The sequence below is a fragment of the Numenius arquata genome, chromosome Z, assembly GCF_964106895.1.
Source record: "Numenius arquata chromosome Z, bNumArq3.hap1.1, whole genome shotgun sequence".
Taxonomy (NCBI): Eukaryota; Metazoa; Chordata; class Aves; order Charadriiformes; family Scolopacidae; genus Numenius; species Numenius arquata.
In genome coordinates, this window is record NC_133616.1 from 34,979,729 (window position 1) to 35,002,941 (window position 23,213).

The 23,213-nt window shown below is 37.4% G+C and overlaps 1 protein-coding gene across 10 annotated transcripts in view; it reads right to left on the reverse strand.

The window, feature by feature from the left end:
• NFIB (nuclear factor I B) overlaps nt 1-23,213 on the reverse strand; it is a 277,138-nt gene that overhangs the window by 43,115 nt on the left and 210,810 nt on the right. For all 10 annotated transcript variants that reach the window (XM_074166088.1, XM_074166085.1, XM_074166086.1 and 7 more), the window contains exons 4-7: nt 21,992-22,060; nt 19,729-19,849; nt 17,837-17,955; nt 1,510-1,641 (exon numbers count right to left, since the gene is read on the reverse strand). In XM_074166088.1, coding sequence (XP_074022189.1) covers nt 1,510-1,641; nt 17,837-17,955; nt 19,729-19,849; nt 21,992-22,060 — 441 coding nt within the window. The remainder of the gene's footprint in view (nt 1-1,509; nt 1,642-17,836; nt 17,956-19,728; nt 19,850-21,991; nt 22,061-23,213) is intronic.

Here is a 23,213-nt window from a genome sequence, read left to right on the forward strand (position 1 = left end):
AGTTCTATACTGTATCAGAACAAACACACCAACACTGGTCTTCTGGACCACCTCACATAATTTTGGTTTTTTCCAACTTAATTTTTATATTATTTGCTATTTTTGAGCTGGGACCAAGTCATAGTTTTCCCAAGAAAAAAAAACAGTAAGAATGTTCCAAAATTGCTGTATTTGGTAATCAAAACTTTGCAAATCTCAAAACCATTGCTCACTGACATAATAGAACAGGCTACACAGACAACAATCAGGTTTCCTAGCAAGTAAATAGCTCATCTACAAATTGGGTTATGGCTGTCACTCAAATACATATACCTAAAAATTATATATTAAAGCAAATGCAAGGATTTACACATAAGTATAGGGCCAATAATAATTATGGACGCTTCTTTTGTGACAGGCTCATTTTAATCACAGCCCCACCAGTTCAGTTTACTCATAAAACATTAGTTACTGCTCTGACATGTGGAGATGTGCAAAACAAACAAAAGTGAGCAGAAATCTATCCCTTCCATTTCACCCACCATGTCTGATGTGCTTGAGTATTTCCTGACAGTGAAAACCTTAGAGAGACCAGAATGAGTTCAGGCTTACTTTCATAATACAAAATAGGTGGATATTAAGGGGGAAATACTCTTTACTCATGAATTGAAAGCAAGGAACTTGAAATTGTGGAGAAATCACAAAAGAGAAACTTCTCAAAGCAGAACTGCATGTTAAAGAAAAGAAGAAAGAGTCCTGAAGTTTTACTGTTTTGCTCCTCTAGTCACCCAGCTCTGCTCAAGAAATGAATCCTTTTATAAGCAGTTTATAAGGAGACACGATGAGCTGTTGAGGAGAGACTTCTGAGGACTGAGTTCTTATCTGAAGAATCAAGGTCACTCTCACCTCTAAAATTAAACAGACCATGATGCTGGAATTTCCCTACCATTCCGGATAAACACTCAAGATAACATGCATTCTGCCACATTTCAAGTGTCTCCTTCACACTTTAAGGGAAATTTTAATATGGATTTCAGAAAACAGATGTTTAAAAATATTTATCAGGACTCTACCTCTTTTGACAGAGCATTCAAAAGAAGCACTGGTACTTATTTCATCGTGTCACATAGTCAACATGGTTGTGACTTCTCTTGTGTATTTAGCCCTACCTTTTCTGGTATTGAAAACAACATAGTCATAGCAACAATAATAAAAAAGGATATAGGTGGAAGGAAGAAAGATGGGGAGGATTTTTCCTCTGTCACTTTCTTCATGCATTTTACAGTTTATTTTATTCAGTGGTTAATCCTAATCCTTTCCGGCAATTTGCAGCAGTCAGACTACCTGAACTGAGTTTGATGAGCATCCCTGCAAGGATGCCCCAACCTTTTATATTTCTGCTCTCATTGGTATTATAAATGGGGTTAGGTCTCTAAGAAAGTCTCCAAAAATACACCACAATCTGATTGTAGGATAGGAGAACAGACCAAATGAATAAGGAGGTATTTCTTCCTCCTCCATAACCCTCACCACTGTGTGCAACTCCTGGGATTCCTGGGTGGTGATGCTGGGGAAAAGTGCTCAGTCTCGGTGAAGAATCCTGGGGAGAAGTAGGGCTAAACAAAGGCTTTTCAGGTTTCTTCATTGTAGGAGAAGACATATCTGCAATAGAAAAACAATGGAACAGTGACATTAGCTTAGAAGCCCATCTCAGGACACATCAATTTGTAGACTGAAGATATTTATTTTTACTGTGCTTGCATAAATATTGTTGGGTGACCCAACTCTCCTGTGACCAATAAACTAATTTTAACATATTGCTTTCAAACTTGAGAATGAATAATAATCCCCTAACTGGTCTTTGTCCTGCAAAACAGAAACTACATTCCTTTCATACCAGACAAGCCAAACAGTGAAGAAATCCATGTCTTCAAAACCTCCCTAGACACTTCTCAGCTTCCCAGAACATCACCAAATCATCTGCTCCTTCAACAGCCACATAATCTTTATTGCATTTTTTAATGGAACACCTACACTCAGGTGTGTACGGTAACTGACTTACATATGCCTGTTTATGGTATTTATTATTTTGTTATTTCAAAACCTCTCTCTTACTCTTCCCAAAGCCATAGTGAAACAATGTAACCTCCCTGAAAATAAAGGATACCTTAACTTCTCTATCTCATATTTTCCATGTCTCAAGTAGGGCCTTCCCACCTCTTCCTTCCAGTTTCCCTATCAACAAAAACATCTCTTCAGAGCTCACTGCATGAAGATAACAAACTAGCAGGGACAAATGTATGATTTCTACCATGCAGGGCTACTGATATTGCATAAAGCAAAAATACTGGATTCTTTCTGAAAGTTCAAATTAATTAAATAATATGTTAGACTTTGCATCAAATTATTTCAAAGTTAATTATAATATTTTTATAGGACACACATCAATATTATAAGTGGGTTCCATTTCAAATCAATGGAACTAATCCATGTTTTAAGCAAAGGTCATTTCTTAAGTACTTTACTGGACTGGGGCCATGTTACATCTGACTTTCATACATGGACCGTGTTAGCCCTTGAAGTGATTTTGGCACTTTTAATATTGGCACACTATATTGTGCTATTCTGGGGGAGATACAATCACCTTGGAAGTCAAAGACAGGCCCGCAAAATGTGAGCACATTGCCAAGAGCAAATCAGACCTGTGCTTTCTGAACCAGCTGGAGTTTAAGAGTGGGTTTTCACCCTGAAAGCCACACTCAGACCAGGACCCATCAAACTGAGAGACCACTTCTCCACCCTGCCCCGTCCCGCTGTCAAGCCCTGCAGAGGCCCTGGCACCAGACCCAAAGCAGACTCTGCCGCTGCCCCTCCACCGTCCCCTTGCAACTCCCCTGCTCCCCTTTGGTCCTGACTACCAAGTCTGCTGATCTCCCATACACCCTGCAACGTTCACCTCTTCAAGAAGGCTGCTGAGAAAGGAGCTTATTCAGCACAACATTCAGCAAGACCAAGGAATGACTTTACAACAGAGCAACTCAGCGCTCATTCAGTTTTAACAGATACAACAAAGGTTACTGTATGCTTTTTGTTATACTGATCTGTTGCAATTTTATGTTGCTATCAAAAACGCAGAGTGTTGACAGAGGAAACTCTAGCTGTCTCATAAAAATTTAGTAAACAAATTGTTGTTGAAGAAGAAAATAGAGGAATATTTTGTTTCTTTTAATCTATCAGCAGGTAGCAAAGACAAAGTTGCCAAACAATTACATTTTTGTTGAATACATTCTGTTAAGCTAAGATATAATTTCTAAAATTTCAAGACTGAATTTTTTTAAATTGAGTTTTGCATAGGCAAACCATGATAAGAAGGCACATTAATTCTAGAATGATTTTCAAATATTTCATCTTGTTTTATTTTCTGCTCAAATGACAGCCCTAGCTTTTTCACGTAAGACCCTAGTTCCATCAGAGCAAGAAAATTCTCACACCTCCGTAACATATGGAGGGTTTTATAAAAGCCCAGGACAAAATTAACCAGCTATTGTCTTTGTACTGTCATTCTGTGCATGCACAATCTCTGTCTCTGCAGAAACACTGCAATGTTACAGTCTTGAGAAAAAAGATGAGTGTGCCTAATAGCTTGTAGACACAGCCTCCCCCTACAATGCTGTGGTCATCAGTAGTTGTCACAGAACTTATCAAATACCTTGCTGACTCTACCACATATAGGCTATCACAAAAGAGAGGATGTACACAAACAGTTTGATTTCATTTCAAGTGAAAAGTACTGCACTTAAGTCTCCCTAAGGAAAAAACAAACTATGGGCTGGAAGTGGAAGATCTTTTCCTTATGTAAAGCTCATATTCAACAAAAGAACTCGTGAAAGAAAGAGCTGCCTAGCTCCTGAAGGTCTGCATGTGTCAGCAGCTCTGATTTCTGGAATGCAACAGAGATTTAATTTGGTTGGTGACTGTTACTTCATTAAACAAGCAAAAGTTGTTGTGTTTTTCAAAACCAAAATATTTTAGATGCTCAAAAGAAGTATGCTATATGAAGTGCAATATAATCAGAGTATCCATTAACCCCCCAGTGGCATCCCTAATTTGAAAAGAATCTACTGAAAAGGAGATTGGTGACTATGATAACCTTGGCATTTGCTTGAAAAACGTGTGATTTATTCCTGCTCCTTTTACAGAAGAGCTGTAGTTAGCACATAGAAAACAGACAGCATAAGTTACAAAGCAAACACAATGAACTTCTCATACAGGAGACTGTTTCCTCACCAAGGTGAACATGACTGGTAGTCAGGAACAGAGAATTCAGCACTGCCATAAAAATACTCATTACCACCAAAACAATGACTTTAATGTGCACCGCACAGCACACCACCATGAACTACTTTCAGCAGAAGACTCGTTATATATAGCATGGGCAACTGCAAAGAATAATGGCTGAAGTGCGGGCAGCAGCTTCTTTGTTAAAACAATGCACTTCGCATTGAGAAGTAATTCAGATAGCCCCTTCCCCCCCTCCCCATAGCCCCCGCGTCTCTCCCCGTGTGTGCCTGGCCATCATAACGGAGCATTCATGCTCCTGCCACTGCCGAGTAACAGATGCAGCCGACAGGGGAGACAGAACAATAACTGTTTGTATAGGTTAGGAAGAAAGGCTGCAGCCATCTCCTCCTTGATCAAGAGAGAAGGCTTAGAGCTTTAATAGGAAAACACACAAGTTACATTTCTTCAGTCAGTTACCAGTTACAAAAACAAAAAGCGGGGGACAAAAAAGCAAAGCAACTTTTTGCTATCTTTGTTTGTAAGAAACAGTACCTTTAGATAAAGCAGAATGAGTTGAAGTGACAGTGAGACTTCATACGATTTTACTAGTACCTTCTACATAATAGAAACCACACATTTTTCTCATTTTAAAATATGTCTTATTTCTTCCACGTCATGAGATATAGTCTAGTAGCTACATAGAGCTTAGCTATATACTGATAATTACATAATGAATGGCAAACAGAGGTGACAAAAATAGGCCACTTGCTCTAACGTCTGTGTCAAAGTTTCAGGAATGAGATTCCAATCCTTATTACTTTGAGAATGAAAATAAAACAGTTTCAAGTGTGATTTATTTTTAGACTTTTGGAAAAAATGTACAGATGAAAAGCAGAAAGATGCCAAAAGTACTTGGACAAAGTTATCAAAAGTTCAACATTAATCAGACACTGTGTCCTGTCCTACTGAGAATTTTCTTCAAATGTGAAAAATGGGCTGCTTTTTTTTTTTATTATTATTCCCAGTGCTGTTCCAAATCACTCTTGCCTGTATTCTCATATTACTGTGGAGATACAGTATGTATGCATCCAAACGGGTGGCATGTTACGCATTTTAAAGCACCAGTTCAAAGAAAAAACCGCTTACGCAAATAGAAAAGAGTTAGATCATCTCATCTCATCTCCCAACAAGGTAAATCTGTCTGCATAGGAAGGCAAAAGAGCTGCTGTTAAGCATAGCGTATGTAGCTTGTTCATCAGCAGCTTGCACAAACAGTGCTCCAGATGTATAGCTGTTCCAGACAGCCCAAGGCAACAATTTTGATCAATTCTAATGTGATAAAATGCTGCAGGGAAAGTGTGCAGAAACGTGTTTAAGTCAGCCTTTAATTAAACTGTTGTTCACTTCCAAAGAACCTCGGGAAAAACTAATGAGACATGAGTTTTGGCAATTTCCTCATCAAAGCAAAGACCCTCTTCCTCAGTCTAAAGCAGCTTGTCATCCAGACTGTTCCCTGGATGAATGTCACCTTGGCACACCACTCAGCAAGCCACCTGTTAGGAGAATTCAGCTGGAATCAAGCAGTGATCTAGTTGATCTAGGGCAAGTTCAAACATCTACCTGCCTGTTTCTGGACACCTGATCTGCTTTCTTGCTCGCCACCACAACATGGCAGCTTCTCTTTCTTGCTCATGAGACACACTCATGAGCAAAGTAAGAAGAAATCATAAACAAATATTAAATATCTTTTAATCCATCTTATTCTTTAACTCACAGAATCATAGAATCACAGAATCACATGGGGTTGGAAGGGACCTCTGGAGATCATCTAGTCCAACCCCCCTGCCAAAGCAGGTCCTCCTAGAGCAGGTTGCACAGGAACTTGTCCAGGCGGGTTTTGAATGTCTCCAGAGAAGGAGACTCCACCACCCCCCTGGGCAGCCTATTCCAGTGCTCTGCCACCCTCAAAGTAAATAAGTTCCTCCTTATGTTTAACTTCCCTTATTAATATGTTTTCTACTGTTTAGTTTAACAAGTCTTTCTCTACAAGGTATGCTCCAGCAGACAACAATCTGTAAAGATTCATTTACAACTCACCAGCACACTAGCATCACCTCCAGAGAAATCAAGACAAAAGAATGTTCAACTGACTGTATATATAACCATAGTGAAAGCAGGAGAGGTATTGAGTCCATAGCACCACGGGCAAGCTGTAAGAGGCACCCTTTCATGCCACAGTTTTAAGCGAACTGCTCTTCCCCAGAGGCAGTACCTGGGATAATTTCTATTCGCAGGTTACACTACATACATCACATCCAGCTGGGCCTCACTCTCCACTGTCTCCACCACATCTGGTAGGTAGGCTTGTGTGAAGTACATGTAAAAATTGCAGCAAAATTTTAAATTCACATCAGATAGCTGGATAATGATGATGATGATGATGAACCATGACAAATCCCACTGTGCTCAGGAGAACCAGTTTTGGTTTACACCTGTGCACATGAAGAATGAGCAGAGCCACTCTGCACAGGCAGAGCCAGCTTCACCGATTTTCAGATGTGCTCAGTCTGATTTCCTTTAACACCATAAGCATTCTGCATTTCTCCGCTGTAGGTCTTACTAAGGCACCTAACATTGAATACTGACAGCTGAGTGACTCTAAAGCACAACCACCTCTCATTTGTAAGAAAAAGGCTTTGTCATATCTGTCCTAAAGACTTGGCACTGGGGCTGGATGGAAAATAAGAATTCCTGAAAATCAAAACATTTTAATTGATTTATCTTCTTCACAAAAAAAAAAAAAAAAAAAAAAAAAAAGTATGGTGACATATTTTTGTGAACAAACAGGACAGAAAGACAGATGTGTCTGAACAGGCTGGTGTTTGAGATACTTGAACAGAGAAAGACTTGCTAGAATTCCTGTTCAGTATCAGGCACAGATCAGGTTTTGCATTTAGCTCTCCCATTATCCAAATTCGCACCCTAGTCATGGGCTTGTTGGTGTTCTATTCCCCACCACTGCAAGTTTTGTTTTGAACCAGAGAGAAGACTTCCTAAAAATTAAATTATTTATTTCTCTGAAAAATTCAGTACACATAATCAATGTTTTCCTGAATGGAAAATCAACAAAACAAACAAACAAACAAAAAAATCATGATCAGTTCTGTTCCATGACTTTCTCAGACACGTATAATAATTCTCTGTTTTGAGGCCCTTGTACTCACTTTCGAGAGAAACAGTGAGGTCTTACATGAAGATATATACGCATGCACTTAGCAGCTGAGAGTGTTCTGAACTTGAGGACCAGCCAGTGTTAAGGTCTGAAGAGAGCTGCTCTCCTCACATTTAAAAACGTGATCTCAGTTTTGTTTCTACATCAAGTATAGAAAAGCATTTTATATACGAAAATTTTATACTAGAGTAGAATATGTCAGTGTACATAGATCTAGTAACCTCCCATCTTCAAGTCAGCCTACTTAGTGCCAATGCTATTTTCACAGGCACACCTCTGATATTCCATAATCCAGTCTATCAGACTGGGACACTGGCTTTCCTATCAGGAACCATGCCCAAGGCTAATCAAACACTCTGTTGTGCTGTTTTGCCATTTCACAACAGAGAAACCATTTTAATGTATTATCTTTTCTGGTTTTTAGTGAAATACCTAAGAAGAGGAACCAAACTAGAACTTCTTCCAGTGCCACTTTAGTACTGCAAGCTGGGGAGCAAAACACTGCAACAATATTGCAATTCAGAAAAGCTACAGCAAAACACCAGTACATTTCTCACAGTAGCAACTGAATTATTTCCTCATTCATTCTCTATTAATCATTTCTAATAAGTTAGACTATTTTATTTTGCATTGCTCAGTAAGTATTAATACAAAGCAGAGAAGAAAGTGATGCAAGAACTTTCAATCAAAACATGAGAGTCAGCAACCCTTTAGATGGAGTAAACACGTCATTCTTCTCATCCTTACCCACACGCAAAATTGAAGAACACTGTATTCCATTGCTAAGTTACATTCCGTGGGATGTGTTAACCTTGATGATTTTCTTTTCCTTAACAGAAAGGGCTTTGGACAAAAGATAAAAGGGTTCTATCTACCTGCCCTTACATCTCCCAGCATACTGTGGAGGGAAGGCCAGGACACCCAGAGGAGTCTCCATACAAATAAGTTTTTGGATACTTTTCGTTTGTGCATGTGACCAACTGTATAAAGTTGGACAACCAAATTTCTCCATTGCATTACTGATTATCCTACTTTTTATGGACAGAAAGCAAAACAACTCAATATAGTTCCTGTTAAAATTATATATGCTAGCTTTTCAAAAGTATAATTCTAGTGTATGGTTATTTAAGTTGGGGTAATTGGGAAAGCTACATACACATTTCCTAAAATTAAAGTTTGTTGTTTTTTTTTAATTTTTCAATTTTAACAAAAGTCAGTTTATAAAACAACAACAAGAGGGGTAAAGATATGATGGTCAGATTAGAGCACTAATATTGAATATGTACATATCAAAAACATCCACATCCCAAAGTAATTTCAAAAGATATTTAATAGTAGGACACGACGTATGGACATAATCTTTTAACAGTTGTTTGACAGTGTCATATGAAATGTAAGTAATTAACCACCAAACGGAAGAGATTATTGCTATTTAAATTTACATTTATATCCTATTTAAATTTCTATCTATTCATACTAAGATCAGGATGAAACTATGCCATGCTATCCTGCAAGAACAGTGCAAAGCAATTCTTCATTCTTATCCTTCAAACCCACCTTGCCACTCCTCATCAGAAAGTAATAGTAAACCTCTCTGGAAAGGTTCATAATCAGCATGACTACGTTACCATGCCTGCACTGCTTCTTGGGAGAGGAAAAAAAAAATTTTTTTCCATGCACTGATCTGCTAGCATAAAGCTGGCCAGACTTCCTGACCCTACATGCCTCGTATCAGAAACATTGTCCACCTGTGAGACCCCCAAGGTACAGATGCCACCAAGGAGACCATGGGGAGCTGGAGTGCTGCTGTTGGAGGGAGGTGAGACTGTCTCCACCAGCCCCGCAGTGACCAGCAGCAGAGTGCCAGACTTCATCTCTGCTGCCTCTCCTGCCTCGTTTCTTCCCACAACTTCAGACTCAGTTTATCCGGCCACCTCTGTACCAGCACAGCCCATCGGATGCTGTATGGGAAGTACTTAGGAGTAACTCAAGAGCTCAGTGGGGTGGCTGCCTGTTAAACATGGAGCAGGCACTGCAAGTAATGAGGCTGGCCTTGGAAACAGAGATATAAAGCATGAGACCAAAAATACAATGCTGCTGCCACAAAGAATGTACTATAACTAATATATATACCACCATTAACAAACCCAGATGAAGCTCCAAGTACCCCGCACTGCCATAAACAACCCTTACGCAGTTACAATGTACTTTAGGTACTCGGCTACTTTTTTTTATGTAACTTTATACCTCAGAAACGAACTGGGCCATTTCCATCATCTATGAATCATTGTTAAGAGATGTGATTCCAGTAAATAGCTCTGATAGAAGAGCATTATGGGAGACTGTGAAAAAATCTAATTAAAAAGCCAAACAAATTATAAAGACTTTAGAGTACATTTTAGTAATTTATTAAATTATCCCATAGAAAGTCATCCAAACCTCAAGGAAAAATGCACAGTTATAACATCTCATTAATGCTGAGAACCCAAGGAACTTGGCTAGAAAATGAAATCAATATTGTAATCTTAACTGCAAAAGTCAGAAAAATATTCCCAATTTCTAATACAGTAAGATTAAAGAGGCATTCGAGATAAAACATGTAAGGGAAGTTGTTGATTTAGAAGCATTTAGGTTATGGCACCTCCTTTGTATTGCTAGTATTCTATACCAGTAACAGTTTAGGACAGTTTAATAGGCGTGCTATATTTATCTAATTGTAGATCCATCTGGGGAATGGTTTTGAACTGAGATAAAATCATTAATTCACACTGAAATATACTACTTTGATTGATACAGTTTGTATGAAAACAGTAAAAAAGAGAAATTAAGAACCTATCTATGTACACAGCACAGAAACAAAGAATCTATCAATGAAGACAAAAAAGGAGTGATGCCTAAAAAAAGTTACAAGATGTGGATTAAATTCATTTTTTCCAACTCATGGATGTACCATAACTGGAAAAAAAAATGTCAGTTCAGACACCTATGATTCATGAGGTATTAAATACCTATTCTTTTGGTAACTGAAGATATTCTGCACCACATACGTTAGATGACATAGAATAAAACTTAACCTACAATTTCTAATAGGAGCTGATCAGTTTCAAAAATACTAATGGAATGCCTTATTCAGCAACATTGGAACAGGACAATTACACATAATAGCTCCTAGGCCAAATCTTGCAGTAAGACATGCATTTTATCACTAATTTCAATCAAAGGACATCTAGAGTAACCATCAAGGTAACAGGATGTTGCCATAGTGTAAAGTTCATCACAGAACAAGTGCTATGCATACAAGAATAAATATCTTTTTGCACTTACAACCTTCACTGACGTGTATGGGAGATGCATATGCTAGCCCTGAGTGTATTCAACTCTCTAATCACACGTGGAAAACATTAAGTAATAGGCTTTGCCACAATATATTAGTCAAAATAAAAGACAAAGAACCTATAATGAGATTTTTTACAGTCACTTTATTGAGCAAATAACAGCCATTTCCAGGAATGCAAAAAAAAAAAAGCAAACCTTCTTGTGTGCTTCCTACTTTCTCTATGACTGTATTTGTCTTTCTGTCTATATTTCTAAACATTTTATTATTCTTCATTAATTCAGAAACTGAAGTGTACACGGGCTGAAGGAAGAGTCAGGTCCTTGTTCTGCCCAGAGTAGCAACTTCCTTATCTGCTACTCTGAATATTTGAAGATACAAGTTGTAAATTGGTCTAAATCTATTCTAAACACAGAAAAAGAGATATAATCTCTGTTGCTTTATTTTTGGAGAGAGTGTAAACTTAACATCTTTCTCACCCAATAATGGAGGATGTAAATTTTGTTGATGTACAAACAACTTCACTCATTTTAAGATAATGTTTTTGCTCTCTTATTCATAGATTTTTTTCTCTTTCTCTGCCTTTTTAATTAAATAAGTGTTTGAAAGCTCCTTCACCTATTTTTCTATACCTAGTGCCTTTCAAGCTCCAGGGATAAGGAAGCACTTCTCATCTTTATGAAAGTAATGTTTAACTTACTTTACATACTAGCAGTTTCTCTTGTAAAATTGCCATTATAGAAATGAAAAGTAAAACAATTCTCTATTGATTTTAAATTTGTTTTAACTCTCATGGCAAAACCACTGTTTTTTAAAGAGTAGACATAATGCCCACTCTTTGAACACTACCAATGTCTTGTTCTGCAACCAGGAAGAAGGAGGAGAACCCAACTTGCGGCCTCCTAGGCGAGCCTTCCTCACTAATGCTCGTGTTTGTTACCATGATACCATGATGCCACTCAGCATCACAGCAGCCAACAGGCTAAGAGAAGCCATGGCTAAGAATTTGCTCTGGAAATACCTTCTGAAAAGTTACTCTTACTAAAAAGCACCTTTCACTTTACAAATGTGAAGTTATGACAACTTACCAAGTGGCAGCATTTGGCTATTGTGCACACATTACACTAGTTAAAAACACAGAAAATTCAGATAGATCCATAAGGTGTGTATGGGTATATATATATACACATTTATATATATGAGAAAGTTATGTCATATATATATATATGAAAAGTATGTCTGTGTGTGTGCATATATTGACTAAAGAGTATTTTGAAATATTAAAAAATACAAAGGCAGATGTAATAGAAGTTACTAACGACATAAATTGCTTTATAACATGCTTTGACATAAAAGGATTTTGAGAACTTAGACTGAGTCAAAAACACAGAAATGTATTTAATGGCTATTCATCAAGGTAAAGTTTCGCAGATGAATTGATCTGTTAGATGGAGACTATGAGTTTCTACACCATTAACTTTTAGAAGGAGAACCAGGAGCCGGAAAAAATCCTGAACTCTGTCCAACACAGGCCACCAAAAAGCCAAGATGATCTGTTGCCGTTCTCAGCTCCTGGACCACATTAACTACTTCCTCTTTTAGTTCCCTCACTTCAGAAATGAGAACGTCCATCTTTGACGGTCCATGAGAAGAAGGCCCAAGAAGGAAAGAGCCATCGGGAAGGACCCCAATAGGGAAGGAGTGTCCAGTGGGTGGGGAGAAAGCAAAAGGGGACAAGTGTCCAGAAGAGGGGCATCCAACAAAGGGGGTCGGGACCTGAGAGGTTGAGGGTCCAACAGCTGCTGGCCAATCAACCGGTGAAGGCGATCCAGCTGTTTCAGTTTTAATGGTATGCTGGCATCTTGACTCTTGACTGTTGGTAGAGGTGGGTGAGGTGTAAGAGAATGAACATGATGAAGAAACTGTAAAATTAAAATTCACTTCATTGTATATTGACATTCAGTATTTCCAGACACCTGACTACTACAGAAATCCACATGAATCTCTCCACTTTTACCATGATCAGCGTGCATTGGTAATAACCCCTGTTTTATTTATTTATAACATAAACAGCATTGTAATACTGCAACAGTATAACAGATCTCAAGGAAAAATACTGAAATTGTCTGCAATTATGTTAATGCACTTTGTCAAGCTAGCTTTAGAAGGGAAGCCATAAGTGCACACACTTCTGTTCTTCTGATGTTCCTGTTTCCTAATGCATTAAGGAAAAAGTACCTGATTTACTTACCAGTTAATAATTCAAGACGTTCACCAATAGTTCTTAGCCCATTATATCCAAAGCACTTTTTATCCACTGCGCTAGTTGCTATTTTTGTTATATTTTTAATAACTTCCTTTCCAAATGGGGAGGATGATTTATTTTTTTTCTTAACTGCACAAAATAATTTTATCCTCCCCAGAATTTCTAAAGCACTCTGCAAATTTACTCAGGCAGCAACTTCCATCTATTTCACAAAGCATTACTATGCTGCTGCAGGAACTCAAAATTTTGTTTAATACAGAAACATGTAAATAATTCAGTAACAGCTACCTGAAAAAAGGAAGACTGCAAGAGATTTACAGCAAACTACTTTATAGATCTAGATATAATTCCATTTGGTAGAAATGTAAGACATGATCCAGACATTACTGAAGTTATTAAGACATTCAACTGGAAAAACTGAGGCATCAGAGAGAAAAATGACTTGCACAAGATATGACAACAGACACAGAAATTGAACTCCTAATTGTCATTTTAGGACTCTATTTCTAAATAATGCACCATCCTCAGAGATGACCTTTCACTTTCATAGGGTCTGGGATTTTTGGAGGATGGCTAATGGTATAGAGAGGTTTGGGAGAAATCTTTGCAGTTAAACCTTCCTATTTTCTCTGCTGGAAGATCTCACGTGTTTCAAAAAATCATGTAAATAGAGCCATATTTTACATATTTTATCATAGCAAAAATAATGTCACAAACTGCAGAATCTTCCCACCATGACTGAACACATGTTAACTCAAAACCAACATTGTAAATCCGCAGTATTTTTTTTTTTAATCTCTTTTTGAAAATGTTACACATACGCTTGTGGTTACAGTTATTTTTAGAAATCAGAAACTTTGACAAGCCAATAAAGGACAGTATCATGGCTTCACAAGCTCTTCTTTTCTTCTGTAAGGATTTATAATCTGACTTCAATAAATACAAATAAAAAATTATTTTTAATACTAATTTTGATTAATTAGAGGTTGTTTTTTTTTAATATCAGAAAAATAACATGCATAAAAATATTACAGCACTGGATAATGAAGCCACTGCTCATAACCCTCCATGCATTGGCTTAGACCAATCCTATGCCATCTGAAGTTCCCATTTTTCAAATACGCTTACTTATTTCTGTCCAGAATTACATTTTCAAGCAGTTGATGCTCCTAAAATAGACTATAACACACAACATCTCGAAATCTTGTCAAAACATTTTTGAAAGTAGTACGACAGGAAGAGGACAGATAACAGCAAAAGGACAAAGTCTGGAGTTTTACAACTGAAAGCAGTGTGTCGTGTGAGGAAGATTTTATTGTAGCTGGGCTAGATTTCTTTTTCTTAGTTTCACAAATGACACACGCTGGCTAAACCACAAGTACTCCTGTTCCTACTAGTTGTGTTCCTACCCCTCATGTTCCTACCCCTCATGTTGCATGTTTGCACAGTACAGAACCTGTAGAAAATATGAGGATAACAACAGAATCACCCAAACAGAATCACTCCTCTCCTGATGTCTACTTACCTACTAAACTACATATTTGTTTTTCACACCAATAAAAGGTTGATCTAACTTGTTCTACCCCACTGCAAATTTTCATCTGTCACAGTTTTAATCTCACTATGTTTCTGTGTTACTCATTAATCTTTGTCCCATTCTCTCTATCAAAATGGTTAGATAACCCTTAGACATCTATGAAACTCCTAGCTGCTTTATTCCAACCTGTTTCAACTATCATTTTATTGTGTCTATCTCCATTGCCACCTCATTTCTGCTACTAATGCAGAAATACAGCTAAACAAAGATATGAAAAGCCTTCATGATAAAAGAATCTTTCAAATCTATGTCATTTCTATTTCTACCAAAATACATTGCACTTAGGTATGCAGATGAAGAAAGTAGATCTATTTCACGTCAGAAGTCAGAGACTTTGCTCTGTCAGGTTCAAAGCAGAGACAATGAAACTGAATAAAACTGTATCTTAAAATGAACCCTATTTCTAATTGTGTCTTGTAGAAAAGTTAAAATTGCATCAGAGTGAAAGAGAAGTCACCCATAAATATGATACCCCTGCACATTCTCATTTGTGGGTACAGAGGAATGATTCGCATTCCTGGTGCTGTTGACCTTTGGTGACTGCCTGGAAAAGCAGTGCCTTTTGGGAATACATGAGCATCCTCTGGGTGACACTGGATGAGTACAAATGTGATCCCAAATGGCTTCTCTTTTTTTTTTTTTTTTTCATTTATGCCTAACCTCATATGACATGCAGATCTCCATGGGAGAGAGGGAAGAGGTACCAGTGAGCTCTTTAGTGTAGAAAACAGCTCCAAACTTTTATTTCTATTATCTTTGTGCTTGCAGGCATAAGGAAACAGAAAAGAGGTTTTCGCAAGTACCATACCCCCGTAACACCTGGTAAGGAACTTTACACAGACACATGCTAGGAGGAAGGTGGTATCAAGCATCTAACAAACTAGTGGAACAAATATGCCAGGAGCTGCTACATAGCCTTTCCCAATGAGGCCAGGTACCAAGGGCAGGCATTGTGGTCACCACTTTACAGTGTTTCCACAGCAGCAGGACAACTTCAGAAAGTGATTGCAGCCAAACGGTTAGGGGCAACAGGCTTATGCTTCCCCCAGTATAATGGTTTTCAGGCTGGACAGTGGTACATATGTACCTCTGCAGTAATGGAAGAACATCTTAAGGACAGAGAAAACAAGGTCCCTCAAAATGTTTCAAAGACAAGGGATCTGGTAAAATATCACTACACCCAGCAATGCTGGAGAACAGAGGAGGAATGTAAACTCCAGGAAGCAAAAATAAAATACACTGATTCAAGTCTATGTCTTTTATTCTCTCTTTCTCATTTTTCAGAGTTCTCTGGTTTATGAAACAGAGAGAGAGAGTTAAAGGCTCTCTCAGTCCTGAAGTCTAGCTACACAATGGCACAGAAATTAAGTAAAGGTTCATCATAAATCTACTCAACCAATCTGAACAATAACATTGTTCACTACTGATAAATGTGACCTAAGAAGGCTGGTAAAACTGAACAAATCCAGTGTTCACAGAGCACAGTTCTTTGCAAGTAGAACGATTCAAGAACCAAAAAGCAATTGGGATAGTTGGGAACTATAGATACCATCTGTGAAAGGCTCTGTTAGCAGGACTTGGGTTCAGCTGTTTATGCTGCACTGCATTTCTCAGAAGCCCCTACAGCTCACTCAGCAGCACAAAAAAACTTTCATTTCACAAGTGGGGATATGTGGAGACCCCTTCAGAGATGAACCATGTTCTCCCCACAAGCGCAAAAATAATTTATTTAAAATGCATGAAAATTAGTTGAGGTACAATACCCTCTTTTACAAAAAGTATTAATACAAGTGTCATGGCAAAACAGGTAACAGTGACGGAGGAAAATATTTGGAACAAGAAGAAAGAAGGGCAGGCAGAATAGCTATTTTTGCTGTTCTTAATTCTGGTTATGCAAAAACACAGACAAAATTTTCTCTTCAAATTCAACAGGGAATGCTGCAAACAGCTAGAAACAAGAAAATATCAGAGAGAAACACAAGAAACAAAACGTATAAAAAATTATGAAGAAAAAAACTAGTAAACATTGTGTGAGAGGAACAGCCTAATGATGGAAACACAGATGCAAAGGTAGGCTTGAAGCAGATTAAAAGGAGACCAACTAGAATGAAAATGTGAAAAGAAAAGGCAGCTAAATTAAATACCAATCACATGCTACCTTGCACATGGAGATGAAAGAGAAAACCTAGCAGGCAAAAAAAAAAAAAAAAAGAAAAAGAAAAAAAAAATAGAAGCCTAAAACAATATAAAAATGAGGTAAAACCAAAGGGCTGGTCTATTAATGATGAACTGAGAGCAATGATGAGCAGTGGACAAGGAAAAGGAGGGCAAACACTGGAAGATCAGCAAAGGAAGCAATGGCATGTCATCTTCTCTATTTCACTTCTACATGCTGTGCTGTACATTTCGTAGACTCTCCACATAGCTGCAGTACTTCAGGTATAGGATCCATTAACCAACACTGTTCAAATACATGTGATTTTAACCATGTTCTCACATCACAAAGGTGAGAAAAAAAGACTATCCTGGCATCTAGGTTCATCAAGCACCAAGATAACATGAGGGAAAGTTAGGACAACTGTTTTGACAGCCATAACTTCCTTCTGCACATAAACATATTTGTTGCTTCTGACAACCCAAAACACTACAACACTTACCAACACCCTTTAGCATCTGGATATAGCCCCACAGAGCTATGTGTGGGCTCTTCAGAAATGAGCCTATTGGACCTACTCTGAGTCACATTGTATGGACTAACACACATACAAGGGTCTGTAATGGTAAAACAAAAACTGAGCAAACTAGTTGACTCAACCATAGTATGTTGAGATGTTTTGCTTTTCACTTGAAACCATTGTACTCAGAATCCTGCTGGGATGATCACAGCATATACAGTACCAAGTACCTCACTTGCCACACATCTTTTCAAAAAATAGATAAGGCAGTCACCAGATGGAAAAATTATTATGTGGTTGTTTATACCATATCCTGTTGACTGTTGGTTTTAACTACATTTACAAAACCAGCAAATACACATAACAGACAGAAAAATAATGATTCTTCTAAAAATCCATCATTTTATTGCAGTAATGGAAAGGCAGATGCAGAGATTTATTGTATATTTGAGTAATACTTCAAGGTACTCACCTTGATCTCTTTCATGCCATGTCCGACTCCCCGCAGCTGGTGAATTTGGAGAAGGATAAAAGTCTCCTGTTGGGCTTGGCTCCATATTTTCATCTATGGAGATAGTTTTGGGTCTTTTGCTGTTGAAGTAATGTGAGATTTGGCAGTGAATATGATACACAGCTAGTAGTGGTATATAAACTGTTTGGATTTCAACAAATATTTCAATATAAAGTAATTCAGGCATACAAAGCACACAAAAAAAGTGGATGCTAGAGCTTACATTAACTCACATGGATGATGTTATTTAATAATATTTAATGCAGGTATGTGCTTGCATTTTTCACATGATTTAATATTTCAGAGATGGCATGAATGGGTAACATATACAAGTCTACCAGCATTTGGCTGAACAACCAAGAAACCAGTTCCTGTTACTTATCAAAGAAAGGTTGTGTCATGAGAGTGTTAAACATTATGCAGAAACCATGAAAGCAAAACAAAGCACTGGAAAAGTACTACTAATAATGTCAAGGTAAATCAGGAACTTTTCTGAATGTTTAATAAGGAAAAAAATGTAGTTTACTATATTTCACCAGGTCAAAATCCTAAGCTTTTCACAGAGGTCTAACCTGAAACAAAGACTTTTCATTGGAGACTATTTTAATTAAAAGCAACAAAAGACCCATATTTCAAGTCACACTATATAAAATGAGGCAGCACTTCAATACAGTGGAGGAACGTCAAGTTTCTTCGTAACAATATATACTGAAGCTGTTATGCTGACTGCCAAAGGTTTTAATGATGGTGGTATTATTATTATCATTATTAGTATTACTATTATTATTTACACAACATTGCGAGAATTAATCTATCTATTTCTAAAATGTACTAGGTGAAATGCCAAGCTGAAAATACAATGGAATGAAATAGGGGAATATGAGCAAAATAACTCAGAAGCACCAAGTGCTGGTGGAAGAGCACCCCGGCCCCCTGACAGTCCTGTTAAATCCTGTCCCACTATGCAGAAACTTCCTGACTCACAGGGATGCAGAAATGTGAGGCAATGAGAGGTCCTATAGCGTTTATGATTTCATTGTACATCAGACAGTTTCAGAAAACCAAGGGGCCCCTGGGTGTGACAGACAGTAGATTATCTGGGAGTCAGAAGGAGGGCACAGCAGGTTCACCACCTCTGTGGGCCCACCAGCTGCTCCTAGGAGGAAACAGGGTCTTTCTCAGAGTTGGGACAAGGTTGAAGCAAGAAAGAAGTGTGTCTCTCAGATCAAACTGCCTGTAGCAGGCACATGGAGACCCTTGAGAAAAATTACAGAGCCTGTGACCACCTCACATGCTCCTCCTTTTTTCCATTGTGCTGGGAAATGTCCCTTGTAAGGGTGAGGCAGGAAATACACTTTCATGAACTGGCTTGATGCTACAGATAAAGACACCTTGTCTTTATATACACCTTTTTCACAGGAAATAGTATCTGTCCCAACATATCTTTCAAGATGGAGGTCCAAGAGGGAGCCCTCAAAGACAGTCTTTGTGCCTGCAACCACCCTATGGCATCAAGCTCTGCCAGCACGTTCCCGGCTGCTAGACCTTCCTGCAGCTCAGCAGCAGTTTCAGGATGCATCACTGTTCTCTCAGCAGATGATTTAGTTAGCACTTCAAACCCTGACAAAAGTTACTAATGTCTTTTGTAACAACAATGACAGGCAATAATGACACCACTTCAAATTACAAGATTTGTAACATATATATCTGTACACTGGTTATGGTAATGTACATAAGTAGTCTACCAGACAAAATCAGAGGAAATTCATAAAATGGTTGGCTGTTGATGGTATTTTTTAGTTGTCCTACACTATTAACCTTTTTTCACCTTAGCAGTTATTTCAAATTTTTACCTGCTTGGTGGAGAGGACAAGGACCTCTGTAGATTTACACCCGAATTCATGTCATGATAGTATGGCTGACTCGGAAGTTCTCCAATTGGGAAATTCACTCCAGTTCCCTGGGTTATGGGTGCTGAAAAACACATCATCATAATGAGTCAAAGGTAGTCTTCTATCTTTTTAACCATCTTTTCATTTTTAACACTGGGAAAAACATCAAGATGTTACTACCTACATCTAATTTTCTGCCTCTTGCAGAAACCAAGTACAGACAAGTGCTATTAATGTTTATATATCTAAAAAAGCTAATTATCTTCCACAGATGCTAGAAATCCCTTAGTAGTTATGCAGACATAATATATTTGTTGTATAACAGATAACCTGGAATCGGCAATATGAAAAAGGTAACACAAAACACGGCACAAAGTCAAGCCTTCTGTGGAAGGACTTTTATAATGAATGAGACAGGGTTTATAGTGACAGCTAACATCATTTATTAAAGAACTGAAATAACTGGAAAGAACAAACTTGGGGACACACAAACTCTTTTTCCCTTAATGTTAACTCTTTCGTATTAATAACAGCCTTCTGTGCTGACAGCATATTTCGCTGCCTCCTTTTTCTTCCACCCAGTGCCACAGGTACTGCTTTGCATATGTACACCTACACACAAACACACACACTCAGCATTATCTTCACCTCCTTACAGAGCCCGTGTACCGTACATCTTGGCATTTCAAGAATAAATTATATGTTACATATTGTGGTGTATTTACCTTTGTTCACTGTCTATGCATTGTGCATTTTAACTACCTTTGGCATTTAAAAGAATAATTGCACGTTGTGTAATGTATCTGAAGGTTTGTATTTTTCCTGACAGTTCAAGTACAACTCTGTTGCGGCTTGAGGTTAAACAAATGCATGGTAAGAAATCCCACAGAAACCACATGCTTTAGAGCTTATTATTAGAACTATATCGAGTATAACAGCTGCAGAAGGTACAATTTCATAACATAACTACAATATTGATTCTTTTTTAATCTGAATGGCCTGATATTTGAAAATATATTTAACCACCTGACAACTATAAGAAAGCTGTATTTTGCACATCCTCAACCTCCTAAAACAGCAAAATCATACCTTCAGCAAGCACAAAAAAGAATATATCTTAACACTGCAGGATGGCAATGCTCAGTATATTGCTGAAGAACTTAACATAATTGTTGAATATTAATTGTTGAATATTATTTTTTGACCACAGCAAACTAAATGGCACATGCATCTTAAGCCTCACTAACTTAAATAAATTCCTCAAGCATCCTGACCTGGCATGAATTAACTCCTGTGCAAAATTTGGACAGAAGGTTTTGGAAACTTCTGCTTCACCGGCTTTGTCCTCACCTCATCAGAAAGGAGATTTTCTTGGACCATTCAGTTGTTATAATGTTGGTGTCATCACTGCGGACACTTCTAGTTATAACTTTCAAGTATTTTTGTTCACTTCCTAGTGAAGTCTTAAGAGAAATACTTTAATAGTGTTGATATTAAAGGGAGAAAAGATGTGCTCAGAAAGCAATGTCAAAGGAAAATATGCACTGGCTTTATGACATACTATTATAGCAAATTCTTAGATGTCAACAAAATCGATCATCTTATTTATACTCGTCTTTTCTTTCTGCAATAACAGCTTCACTTGTCCTTTTTTATTTATATTTTGTTACTTTTTTCTTGCGTGTTCATGTGTATAACATTTCTGATGCCAAAACAAGCCAATGTAATTAGAAATTCAATTACAGCCAGTGCTACGAGTAAAACAACCACAAGTGTATAACACGTTGTTAGTCATCCTTTATATCCATGCTGTGATTTTTCTTTTAAGAGCTACAAATTCAAAAGCAACCTAAAAGAATTATCAGATGGTTTAGCAAAATCCAAAGATGTGTAGGACAACCTTAAAAAGCTTCAAGTCTAACAGACAGAAGTTTTTGTCACATATGGTAATTTTATGGACATATCAGTCCATTAAGCTGTGCAGAAGGACATATAACAAATTGATTCAATCTTTAAATACCATAGAGACAAAAGTAGACTTCTGTTTGTTTCATTACAAAGACATGCAAGACAAACTGTAATACTGTGATAAAACATGTCAAAATTGTGCACGGTTATACGCATTGTCTATGCACCTTACATCTCAGGGAATAAAAATACTTCAAGAAAAAAACCCTTCACTATAGCAGGCTTTGGAAATGATTAAATGCAAACAATAACTTACTTCTGGACACCCTCACAAGTTCTGAGACGTTGAACACTCCGGATTTTACAAAACTGTCCTCAAGGTACACTGAAAGAGATCACAGTACCATAATCAGTATAATGAGTAGATTAATAAATAACTATAGATAAGTTTATATACCAGCTAACAACAGTATCAACATAGTCTCAGAACTATAATACACAAACCAAAGTACAGTGAAAGCTGATCACAGGATCTAATGAGAGCTGAAATTCAGGCAGAATTCAGAGGTGCAGAAAGTCTTGAGAAGTTCTGAGACAGCAATTTTTTAATGTGTATGAAAAATTAACAAGCAATACACTGAATTCCTAGCTAAGCATCCAGAAAAATGTTTAAAAACTAGTTCCTTTTATTAGTATCTTCAATTTTTAAGTCAGTGTTGAGATAAGAAATATATCAGCCGATCAATGTCACCATAGAGCAGTCCTGTCCTCACATACATTTCTGCTAAATAGTTTTTTACTTAACTCTTACCCTGCTGATAGTGACTTTACCACCTCCATTATCAAATCATCACCTCTGAGGTAGAAGAGGGTTTTACTGTTATTTCCAATAAAAGGAGGGACTGGGCAAAACAGCTGAACTATTCATGGTGGGATTTATATAGATGCTGAATTATATATCTAGAAACATATGCTTAAGAAACCATATATTATTGGTTTGGTTTATGTTTACTTATTCTAAGATAAATGTATATGATAAACCTTCCTTGCCATGAAATTCAGGCAGGCACAACTTGGAGTACTGCAGTGAAACAACAGCTGATAATCAAGACATATCTCAGTAGTTTAACTAGATAACCTTATAAAAATGGAGCTGAAAAACCCAGGTTTCTGTGGAAGTCTCATATCAATAATCACTGCATAAACTGACTTGACTGAATTTGAGATTACATGACATCATAGTAGGAATGCCAACCATTTACCAACAGAAATATTTAGATCTATCCTTAGTGCACATTGCTGCTCCAACAGCATTACTTTTTTATTTGCTTTCATCTGAGATGGTGCACTAAGAATTTCTAACTGTGGTTTCTCTAGTCTCCTTTCTGAATTAACACAGCTTTTTTCTTTTGAAAATACACTGTCAATTTTCTGTTCCAAATGTCTGAATGAATAAAAGCACTCTAAACCTCTTAACTAACAAAACAAGCAAATAAAAAAAAATGTACCACTGGAATATTTACTGATTTGGAAAACAA